The sequence below is a fragment of the Oncorhynchus gorbuscha genome, unplaced genomic scaffold (assembly GCF_021184085.1).
Source record: "Oncorhynchus gorbuscha isolate QuinsamMale2020 ecotype Even-year unplaced genomic scaffold, OgorEven_v1.0 Un_scaffold_3185, whole genome shotgun sequence".
Taxonomy (NCBI): Eukaryota; Metazoa; Chordata; class Actinopteri; order Salmoniformes; family Salmonidae; genus Oncorhynchus; species Oncorhynchus gorbuscha.
In genome coordinates, this window is record NW_025747502.1 from 1 (window position 1) to 12,500 (window position 12,500).

At 49.8% G+C, this 12,500-nt stretch overlaps 1 protein-coding gene across 1 annotated transcript in view; it reads left to right on the forward strand.

The window, feature by feature from the left end:
- Positions 1-3,828: 3,828 nt before the first annotated feature.
- The window catches only part of LOC124027398 (protein scribble homolog), a gene marked incomplete at its 5' end in the record, with an annotated part of 42,240 nt that continues 33,568 nt past the window's right edge, over positions 3,829-12,500 (forward strand). The window contains 2 exons of the mRNA XM_046339837.1: positions 3,829-4,271; positions 4,815-4,944. Coding sequence (XP_046195793.1) covers positions 3,829-4,271; positions 4,815-4,944 — 573 coding nt within the window. The remainder of the gene's footprint in view (positions 4,272-4,814; positions 4,945-12,500) is intronic.

Sequence of the window (12,500 nt, forward strand, 5' to 3'; positions counted from 1 at the left end):
GCAACAGTGGTTATATGCTAAAGCAACAGTGGTTATATGCTAAAGCTACAGTGGTTATATGCTAAAGCAACAGTGGTTACATGCTAAACGCAGGCAGCCATCTCACTCTCTGGATCAATAGTCACAGCTCACCTTTTAATTTTTACTTTTAATTTTACCTTTATTTAACCAGGCAAGTCAGTTAAGAACAAATTCTTATTTTCAATGACGGCCTGGGAACAGTGGGTTAACTGGTCTAGGAACAGTTGGTTAACTGGCCTAGGAACAGTGGGTTAACTGGCCTAGGAACAGTGGGTTAACTGGTCTGGGAACAGTGGGTTAACTGGTCTAGGAACAGTGGGTTAACTGGTCTAGGAACAGTGGGTTAACTGGCCTAGGAACAGTGGGTTAACTGGTCTGGGAACAGTGGGTTAACTGGTCTAGGAACAGTGGGTTAACTGGTCTAGGAACAGTGGGTTAACTGGCCTAGGAACAGTGGGTTAACTGGTCTAGGAACAGTGGGTTAACTGGTCTAGGAACAGTGGGTTAACTGGTCTAGGAACAGTGGGTTAACTGGTCTAGGAACAGTGGGTTAACTGGTCTAGGAACAGTGGGTTAACTGGTCTAGGAACAGTGGGTTAACTGGTCTAGGTACAGTGGGTTAACTGGTCTGGGAACTGTGGGTTAACTGGTCTAGGAACAGTGGGTTAACTGGTCTAGGAACAGTGGGTTAACTGGTCTAGGAACAGTGGGTTAACTGGTCTAGGAACAGTGGGTTAACTGGTCTAGGAACAGTGGGTTAACTGGCCTAGGAACAGTGGGTTAACTGGTCTAGGAACAGTGGGTTAACTGGTCTGGGAACAGTGGGTTAACTGGTCTGGGAACAGTGGGTTAACTGGCCTAGGAACACTGGGTTAACTGGTCTAGGAACAGTGGGTTAACTGGCCTAGGAACAGTGGGTTAACTGGTCTGGGAACAGTGGGTTAACTGGTCTGGGAACAGTGGGTTAACTGGTCTGGGAACAGTGGGTTAACTGGCCTAGGAACAGTGGGTTAACTGGTCTGGGAACAGTGGGTTAACTGGCCTAGGAACAGTGGGTTAACTGGTCTAGGAACAGTGGGTTAACTGGTCTAGGAACAGTGGGTTAACTGGTCTAGGAACAGTGGGGTTAACTGGTCTAGGAACAGTGGGTTAACTGGTCTAGGAACAGTGGGTTAACTGGTCTAGGAACAGTGGGTTAACTGGCCTAGGAACAGTGGGTTAACTGGTCTAGGAACAGTGGGTTAACTGGTCTAGGAACAGTGGGTTAACTGGTCTAGGAACAGTGGGTTAACTGGTCTAGGAACAGTGGGTTAACTGGCCTAGGAACAGTGGGTTAACTGGTCTAGGAACAGTGGGTTAACTGGTCTAGGAACAGTGGGTTAACTGGCCTAGGAACAGTGGGTTAACTGGTCTAGGAACAGTGGGTTAACTGGTCTGGGAACAGTGGGTTAACTGGTCTGGGAACAGTGGGTTAACTGGCCTAGGAACACTGGGTTAACTGGTCTAGGAACAGTGGGTTAACTGGCCTAGGAACAGTGGGTTAACTGGTCTGGGAACAGTGGGTTAACTGGTCTGGGAACAGTGGGTTAACTGGTCTGGGAACAGTGGGTTAACTGGCCTAGGAACAGTGGGTTAACTGGTCTGGGAACAGTGGGTTAACTGGCCTAGGAACAGTGGGTTAACTGGTCTAGGAACAGTGGGTTAACTGGTCTAGGAACAGTGGGTTAACTGGCCTAGGAACAGTGGGTTAACTGGTCTAGGAACAGTGGGTTAACTGGTCTAGGAACAGTGGGTTAACTGGCCTAGGAACAGTGGGTTAACTGGTCTAGGAACAGTGGGGTTAACTGGTCTGGGAACAGTGGGTTAACTGGTCTGGGAACAGTGGGTTAACTGGTCTAGGAACAGTGGGTTAACTGGTCTAGGAACAGTGGGTTAACTGGTCTAGGAACAGTGGGGTTAACTGGTCTAGGAACAGTGGGTTAACTGGTCTAGGAACAGTGGGTTAACTGGTCTAGGAACAGTGGGTTAACTGGTCTGGGAACAGTGGGTTAACTGGTCTAGGAACAGTGGGTTAACTGGTCTAGGAACAGTGGGTTAACTGGTCTAGGAACAGTGGGTTAACTGGTCTAGGAACAGTGGGTTAACTGGTCTAGGAACAGTGGGTTAACTGGTCTAGGAACAGTGGGTTAACTGGCCTAGGAACAGTGGGTTAACTGGTCTATGAACAGTGGGTTAACTGGTCTAGGAACAGTGGGTTAACTGGTCTAGGAACAGTGGGTTAACTGGTCTAGGAACAGTGGGTTAACTGGTCTAGGAACAGTGGGTTAACTGGTCTGGGAACAGTGGGTTAACTGGTCTAGGAACAGTGGGTTAACTGGCCTGGGAACAGTGGGTTAACTGGTCTAGGAACAGTGGGTTAACTGGCCTGGGAACAGTGGGTTAACTGGTCTAGGAACAGTGGGTTAACTGGTCTAGGAACAGTGGGTTAACAGGTCTAGGAACAGTGGGTTAACTGGCCTGGGAACAGTGGGTTAACTGGCCTGGGAACAGTGGGTTAACTGGTCTAGGAACAGTGGGTTAACTGGTCTAGGAACAGTGGGTTAACTGGTCTAGGAACACTGGTTTAACTGGCCTAGGAACACTGGGTTAACTGGTCTAGGAACAGTGGGTTAACTGCCTGTTCAGGGACCACCCTTGACCTTTTCAGGTCAAACAAATGGAAAGACATGAGTCAAGTGTGTGAATAGGAACTAGTCAACCTAGGGTATGTTTTTATCCTCCCAACCCTTCGAGTGTAACGACGTTCGTCTGTTGTATGAAGAGAGTCAGAACGAAATGCAGCGTGTAGGTTACTCATGACTATAATGAAAATAATCGCGGTACATGAAATAACTGTATATGAAAACAACAAACGAAACGGAAACCTATTACAGCCTATCTGGTGACTACAACACTAAGACAGGAACAAACACCCACAAATTACAACGCGAAAGTCAGGCTGTCTAAATACGGTTCTCAATCAGAGACAACGACAAGCACCTGACTCTGATTGAGAATCGCCCCAGGCAGCCAAGCCTAAGTAGACATACCCCTAATCATACACAATCCCAAATACTACAAACCCCAATACGAAAACACAACATATAAACCCATGTCACACCCTGGCTACCCAAACATATACCAAAAACACAAAATATAATGACCAGGGTGTGACATCGAGAAGTGGCCTATTCCAAATAGCTTATACTTCAGTAAATAGTGTTCACATTCTGCCATACTCGGTTCCTGTATCGTACTGACCTGTAGATACAACACTGTTCCCTCTATAGGTTCCTGTACTGACCTGTAGATACAACACTGTTCCCTCTATAGGTTCCTGTACTGACCTGTAGATACAACACTGTTCCCTCTATAGGTTCCTGTATCGTACTGACCTGTAGATACAACACTGTTCCCTCTATAGGTTCCTGTATCGTACTGACCTGTAGATACAACACTGTTCCCTCTATAGGTTCCTGTACTGACCTGTAGATACAACACTGTTCCCTCTATAGGTTCCTGTATCGTACTGACCTGTAGATACAACACTGTTCCCTCTATAGGTTCCTGTACTGACCTGTAGATACAACACTGTTCCCTCTATAGGTTCCTGTACTGAGCTGTAGATACAACACTGTTCCCTCTATAGGTTTGTGTATCGTACTGACCTGTAGATACAACACTGTTCCCTCTATAGGTTCCTGTATCATACTGACCTGTAGATACAACACTGTTCCCTCTATAGGTTAGTTTATTTCCTGTGTTTAGAGTCATTGGGCCAGCTGGATCAGTGTCATTGGGCCAGCTGGATCGGTGTCATTGGGCCAGCTGGATCAGTGTCATTGGGCCAGCTGGATCAGTGTCATTGGGCCAGCTGGATCAGTGTCATCGGGCCAGCTGGATCAGTGTCATCGGGCCAGCTGGATCAGTGTCATTGGGCCAGCTGGATCAGTGTCATCGGTCCAGCTGGATCAGTGTCATTGGGCCAGATGGATCAGTGTCATCGGTCCAGCTGGATCAGTGTCATTGGGCCAGATGGATCAGTGTCATTGGGCCAGCTGGATCAGTGTCATTGGGCCAGCTGGATCAGTGTCATCGGTCCAGATGCATCAGTGTCATGGGGCCAGCTGGATCAGTGTCATTGGACCAGCTGGATCAGTGTCATGGGGCGAGGCTCAGAGAAAGTGCTAGTGCCCAGTGTCTTCTTCATTGTGAGGACGTTACAACCATTCACTGTCCGACATTAAATCACTCAGCAGGTTTTTTGTTTTCGAGTTTCACTTAAATTACACTGAATCAGCCGACGCTTCTCTCAAACGTTAAGGTTCCCTAGTGTTGATTATGGGCACCAGGCATGCTACCTCTACCGTACACCTGTTCTAAGTACAACACAGAAGCTCTCTTGGTGTCCCTAACTGTTCTGAAAAGCTTGTAGGCCTGCTACAAATGGACAGCGATACATTGGACACAAACAGTTCGGCTACTGTTTATCCATCAGTCCAGTCATCCATCAGTCCAGTCATCCATCAGTCCAGTCATCCATCAGTCCAGTCATCCATCAGTCCAGTCATCCATCAGTCCAGTCATCCATCAGTCCAGTCATCCATCAGTCCAGTCATCCATCAGTCCAGTCATCCATCAGTCCAGTCATCCATCAGTCCAGTCATCCATCAGTCCAGTCATCCATCAGTCCAGTCATCCATCCTTCCGTTCATTGATTGATTCATCCCTTATTTTCTGTTTATCTTTCTCAGGACGAGAAATCTCCGCGTCATTGTTCCAGCGGCAACATGGAGGACGGCGATAAGCTCCTGGCCCCGCCCCCTTCTTTCGGCAGCCATTTTGAGAGGACAATCACTGTTGTCAGGGGCAACCGTAGCCTTGGTATGTTATCGGTGTTTTTCATTGTGGCGGGGTGTCTGTGTGTGTACGTCGTCGGCACGGCGATACTGGGCGGAGAGGAGGAGAAGCTGATAATCGAGGGAAGTCAAAGATTTTTTCAGGAGATGAGGTGAACACTGGTGTTTCTTAGTAAGGGAATATCTGTTAAAAAGGGGCTTCTGGAATTTATAAAAGTCGTATTGAATTCAATCAATCAGGTTGAAAACGTGAGAGAGAGAGAGAGAGAGAGGAAGAAAGTTGACTTGCACTTTTTATTAAGGGCACCATAGAAAACTCATGTTGTTGACTGTGAAAGAGAGAGTGGACCTCTGTTAATTAGAAAACCCATGTTGATGACTGTGAAAGAGAGAGTGGACCTCTGTTAATTAGAAAACCCATGTTGTTGACTGTGAAAGAGAGAGTGGACCTCTGTTAATTAGAAAACCATGTTGTTGACTGTGAAAGAGAGAGTGGACCTCTGAAAACCCATGTTGTTGACTGTGAAAGAGAGAGTGGACCTCTGTTAATAAGAAAACTCATGTTGTTGACTGTGAAAGAGAGAGTGGACCTCTGTTAATAAGAAAACCCATGTTGTTGACTGTGAAAGAGAGTCCTCTGTTAATTAGAAAACCCATGTTGTTGACTGTGAAAGAGAGAGAGTGGACCTCTGTTAATTAGAAAACCATGTTGTTGACTGTGAAAGAGAGAGTGGACCTCTGTTAATTAGAAAACCCATGTTGTTGACTGTGAAAGAGAGAGTGGACCTCTGTTAATAAGAAAACCCATGTTGTTGACTGTGAAAGAGAGTCCTCTGTTAATTAGAAAACCCATGTTGTTGACTGTGAAAGAGAGAGTGGACCTCTGTTAATAAGAAAACCCATGTTGTTGACTGTGAAAGAGAGTCCTCTGTTAATTAGAAAACCCATATTGTTGACTGTGAAAGAGAGAGTGGACCTCTGTTAATTAGAAAACCCATGTTGATGACTGTGAAAGAGAGAGTGGACCTCTGTTAATTAGAAAACCCATGTTGTTGACTGTGAAAGAGAGAGTGGACCTTTGTTAATTAGAAAACCCATGTTGATGACTGTGAAAGAGAGAGTGGACCTCTGTTAATTAGAAAACTCATGTTGTTGACTGTGAAAGAGAGAGTGGACCTCTGTTAATTAGAAAACCCATATTGTTGACTGTGAAAGAGAGAGTGGACTTCTGTTAATAAGAAAACCCATGTTGTTGACTGTGAAAGAGACAGGGGACCTCTGTTAATTAGAAAACCCATGTTGTTGGGTTTAACCACTAGGCTACCTGCCTCCTCTAACCACTAGGCTACCTGCCTCCTCTAACCACTAGGCTACCTGCCTCCTCTAACCACTAGACTACCTGCCTCCTCTAACCACTAGGCTACCTGCCTCCTCTAACCACTAGGCTACCTGTCTCCTCTAACCACTAGACTACCTGTCTCCTCTAACCACTAGACTACCTGCCTCCTCTAACCACTAGACTACCTGCCTCCTCTAACCACTAGACTACCTGTCTCCTCTAACCACTAGACTACCTGCCTCCTCTAACCACTAGACTACCTGTCTCCTCTAACCACTAGGCTACCTGCCTCCTCTAACCACTAGGCTACCTGCCTCCTCTAACCACTAGACTACCTGCCTCCTCTAACCACTAGGCTACCTGTCTCCTCTAACCACTAGACTACCTGCCTCCTCTAACCACTAGGCTACCTGCCTCCTCTAACCACTAGGCTACCTGCCTCCTCTAACCACTAGGCTACCTGCCTCCTCTAACCACGAGGCTACCTGCCTCCTCTAACCACGAGGCTACCTGCCTCCTCTAACCACGAGGCTACCTGCCTCCTCTAACCACGAGGCTACCTGCCTCCTCTAACCACGAGGCTACCTGCCTCCTCTAACCACGAGGCTACCTGCCTCCTCTAACCACTAGGCTACCTGTCTCCTCTAACCACTAGACTACCTGTCTCCTCTAACCACTAGACTACCTGCCTCCTCTAACCACTAGGTTACCTGCCTCCTCTAACCACTAGACTACCTGCCTCCTCTAACCACTAGACTACCTGCCTCCTCTAACCACTAGACTACCTGCCTCCTCTAACCACTAGGCTACCTGCCTCCTCTAACCACTAGACTATCTGCCTCCTCTAACCACTAGACTACCTGCCTCCTCTAACCACTAGGCTACCTGCCTCCTCTAACCACCAGGCTACCTGCCTCCTCTAACCACGAGGCTACCTGCCTCCTCTAACCACTAGACTACCTGCCTCTAACCACTAGACTACCTGCCTCCTCTAACCACTAGACTACCTGCCTCTAACCACCAGGCTACCTGCCTCCTCTAACCACTAGACTACCTGCCTCTAACCACTAGACTACCTGCCTCTAACCACCAGGCTACCTGCCTCCTCTAACCACGAGGCTACCTGCCTCCTCTAACCACTAGACTACCTGCCTCTAACCACGAGGCTACCTGCCTCCTCTAACCACTAGACTACCTGCCTCTAACCACGAGGCTACCTGCCTCCTCTAACCACGAGGCTACCTGCCTCCTCTAACCACTAGGCTACCTGTCTCCTCTAACCACTAGGCTACCTGCCTCCTCTAACCACTAGACTACCTGCCTCTAACCACGAGGCTACCTGCCTCCTCTAACCACTAGACTACCTGCCTCTAACCACTAGACTACCTGCCTCTAACCACTAGACTACCTGCCTCTAACCACAAGGCTACCTGCCTCCTCTAACCACTAGACTACCTGCCTCTAACCACTAGACTACCTGCCTCCTCTAACCACTAGGCTACCTGCCTCCTCTAACCACTAGGCTACCTGCCTCCTCTAACCACCAGGCTACCTGCCTCCTCTAACCACTAGGCTACCTGCCTCCTCTAACCACTAGGCTACCTGCCTCCTCTAACCACTAGGCTACCTGCCTCCTCTAACCTCTAGACTACCTGCCTCCTCTAACCACTAGACTACCTGTCTCCTCTAACCACTAGGCTACCTGCCTCCTCTAACCACTAGACTACCTGTCTTCTCTAACCACTAGACTACCTGTCTCCTCTAACCACTAGACTACCTGTCTCCTCTAACCACTAGACTACCTGTCTCCTCTAACCACTAGACTACCGCCTCCTCTAACCACTAGACTACCTGCCTCTAACCACTAGACTACCTGTCTCCTCTAACCACTAGACTACCTGCCTCCTCTAACCACTAGACTACCTGTCTCCTCTAACCACTAGACTACCTGCCTCCTCTAACCACTAGACTACCTGCCTCCTCTAACCACTAGACTACCTGTCTCCTCTAACCACTAGACTACCTGTCTCCTCTAACCACTAGACTACCTGTCTCCTCTAACCACTAGGCTACCTGCCTCCTCTAACCACTAGACTACCTGCCTCCTCTAAACACTAGGCTACCTGCCTCCTCTAAACACCAGGCTACCTGCCTCCTCTAACCACTAGGCTACCTGCCTCCTCTAACCACTAGGCTACCTGCCTCCTCTAACCACTAGACTACCTGCCTCCTCTAACCACCAGGCTACCCTGCCTCCTCTAACCACTAGGCTACCTGCCTCCTCTAACCACCAGGCTACCCTGCCTCCTCTAACCACTAGGCTACCTGCCTCCTCTAACCACTAGGCTACCTGCCTCCTCTAACCACTAGACTACCTGCCTCCTCTAACCACTAGACTACCTGTCTCCTCTAACCACTAGGCTACCTGCCTCCTCTAACCACTAGACTACCTGTCTCCTCTAACCACTAGACTACCTGTCTCCTCTAACCACTAGACTACCTGTCTCCTCTAACCACTAGACTACCTGTCTCCTCTAACCACTAGACTACCTGCCTCCTCTAACCACTAGACTACCTGCCTCCTCTAACCACTAGACTACCTGTCTCCTCTAACCATTAGACTACCTGCCTCCTCTAACCACTAGACTACCTGCCTCCTCTAACCACTAGACTACCTGCCTCCTCTAACCACTAGGCTACCTGTCTCCTCTAACCACTAGACTACCTGCCCCCTCTAACCACTAGGCTACCTGTCTCCTCTAACCACTAGACTACCTGTCTCCTCTAACCACTAGGCTACCTGCCTCCTCTAACCACTAGGCTACCTGCCTCCTCTAACCACTAGACTACCTGCCTCCTCTAACCACTAGGCTACCTGCCTCCTCTAACCACTAGGCTACCTGTCTCCTCTAACCACTAGACTACCTGTCTCCTCTAACCACTAGACTACCTGCCTCCTCTAACCACTAGACTACCTGCCTCCTCTAACCACTAGACTACCTGTCTCCTCTAACCACTAGACTACCTGCCTCCTCTAACCACTAGACTACCTGCCTCCTCTAACCACTAGACTACCTGCCTCCTCTAACCACTAGGCTACCTGTCTCCTCTAACCACTAGACTACCTGCCTCCTCTAACCACTAGGCTCCCTGTCTCCTCTAACCACTAGACTACCTGTCTCCTCTAACCACTAGGCTACCTGCCTCCTCTAACCACTAGGCTACCTGCCTCCTCTAACCACTAGACTACCTGCCTCCTCTAACCACTAGGCTACCTGTCTCCTCTAACCACTAGACTACCTGCCTCCTCTAACCACTAGGCTACCTGCCTCCTCTAACCACTAGGCTACCTGCCTCCTCTAACCACTAGGCTACCTGCCTCCTCTAACCACTAGGCTACCTGCCTCCTCTAACCACTAGGCTACCTGCCTCCTCTAACCACGAGGCTACCTGCCTCCTCTAACCACGAGGCTACCTGCCTCCTCTAACCACGAGGCTACCTGCCTCCTCTAACCACTAGGCTACCTGCCTCCTCTAACCACGAGGCTACCTGCCTCCTCTAACCACTAGGCTACCTGTCTCCTCTAACCACTAGACTACCTGCCTCCTCCAACCACTAGGCTACCTGCCTCCTCTAACCACTAGACTACCTGCCTCCTCTAACCACTAGGCTACCTGCCTCCTCTAACCACTAGACTACCTGCCTCCTCTAACCACTAGACTACCTGCCTCCTCTAACCACTAGGCTACCTGCCTCCTCTAACCACCAGGCTACCTGCCTCCTCTAACCACGAGGCTACCTGCCTCCTCTAACCACTAGACTACCTGCCTCTAACCACTAGACTACCTGCCTCCTCTAACCACTAGACTACCTGCCTCTAACCACCAGGCTACCTGCCTCCTCTAACCACTAGACTACCTGCCTCTAACCACTAGACTACCTGCCTCTAACCACCAGGCTACCTGCCTCCTCTAACCACGAGGCTACCTGCCTCCTCTAACCACTAGACTACCTGCCTCTAACCACGAGGCTACCTGCCTCCTCTAACCACTAGACTACCTGCCTCTAACCACGAGGCTACCTGCCTCCTCTAACCACGAGGCTACCTGCCTCCTCTAACCACTAGGCTACCTGTCTCCTCTAACCACTAGGCTACCTGCCTCCTCTAACCACTAGACTACCTGCCTCTAACCACGAGGCTACCTGCCTCCTCTAACCACTAGACTACCTGCCTCTAACCACTAGACTACCTGCCTCTAACCACTAGACTACCTGCCTCTAACCACAAGGCTACCTGCCTCCTCTAACCACTAGACTACCTGCCTCTAACCACTAGACTACCTGCCTCCTCTAACCACTAGGCTACCTGCCTCCTCTAACCACTAGGCTACCTGCCTCCTCTAACCACCAGGCTACCTGCCTCCTCTAACCACTAGGCTACCTGCCTCCTCTAACCACTAGGCTACCTGCCTCCTCTAACCACTAGGCTACCTGCCTCCTCTAACCTCTAGACTACCTGCCTCCTCTAACCACTAGACTACCTGTCTCCTCTAACCACTAGGCTACCTGCCTCCTCTAACCACTAGACTACCTGTCTCCTCTAACCACTAGACTACCTGTCTCCTCTAACCACTAGACTACCTGTCTCCTCTAACCACTAGACTACCTGTCTCCTCTAACCACTAGACTACCGCCTCCTCTAACCACTAGACTACCTGCCTCTAACCACTAGACTACCTGTCTCCTCTAACCACTAGACTACCTGCCTCCTCTAACCACTAGACTACCTGTCTCCTCTAACCACTAGACTACCTGCCTCCTCTAACCACTAGACTACCTGCCTCCTCTAACCACTAGACTACCTGTCTCCTCTAACCACTAGACTACCTGTCTCCTCTAACCACTAGACTACCTGTCTCCTCTAACCACTAGGCTACCTGCCTCCTCTAACCACTAGACTACCTGCCTCCTCTAAACACTAGGCTACCTGCCTCCTCTAAACACCAGGCTACCTGCCTCCTCTAACCACTAGGCTACCTGCCTCCTCTAACCACTAGGCTACCTGCCTCCTCTAACCACTAGACTACCTGCCTCCTCTAACCACCAGGCTACCCTGCCTCCTCTAACCACTAGGCTACCTGCCTCCTCTAACCACCAGGCTACCCTGCCTCCTCTAACCACTAGGCTACCTGCCTCCTCTAACCACTAGGCTACCTGCCTCCTCTAACCACTAGACTACCTGCCTCCTCTAACCACTAGACTACCTGTCTCCTCTAACCACTAGGCTACCTGCCTCCTCTAACCACTAGACTACCTGTCTCCTCTAACCACTAGACTACCTGTCTCCTCTAACCACTAGACTACCTGTCTCCTCTAACCACTAGACTACCTGTCTCCTCTAACCACTAGACTACCTGCCTCCTCTAACCACTAGACTACCTGCCTCCTCTAACCACTAGACTACCTGTCTCCTCTAACCATTAGACTACCTGCCTCCTCTAACCACTAGACTACCTGCCTCCTCTAACCACTAGACTACCTGCCTCCTCTAACCACTAGGCTACCTGTCTCCTCTAACCACTAGACTACCTGCCCCCTCTAACCACTAGGCTACCTGTCTCCTCTAACCACTAGACTACCTGTCTCCTCTAACCACTAGGCTACCTGCCTCCTCTAACCACTAGGCTACCTGCCTCCTCTAACCACTAGACTACCTGCCTCCTCTAACCACTAGGCTACCTGCCTCCTCTAACCACTAGGCTACCTGTCTCCTCTAACCACTAGACTACCTGTCTCCTCTAACCACTAGACTACCTGCCTCCTCTAACCACTAGACTACCTGCCTCCTCTAACCACTAGACTACCTGTCTCCTCTAACCACTAGACTACCTGCCTCCTCTAACCACTAGACTACCTGCCTCCTCTAACCACTAGACTACCTGCCTCCTCTAACCACTAGGCTACCTGTCTCCTCTAACCACTAGACTACCTGCCTCCTCTAACCACTAGGCTCCCTGTCTCCTCTAACCACTAGACTACCTGTCTCCTCTAACCACTAGGCTACCTGCCTCCTCTAACCACTAGGCTACCTGCCTCCTCTAACCACTAGACTACCTGCCTCCTCTAACCACTAGGCTACCTGTCTCCTCTAACCACTAGACTACCTGCCTCCTCTAACCACTAGGCTACCTGCCTCCTCTAACCACTAGGCTACCTGCCTCCTCTAACCACTAGGCTACCT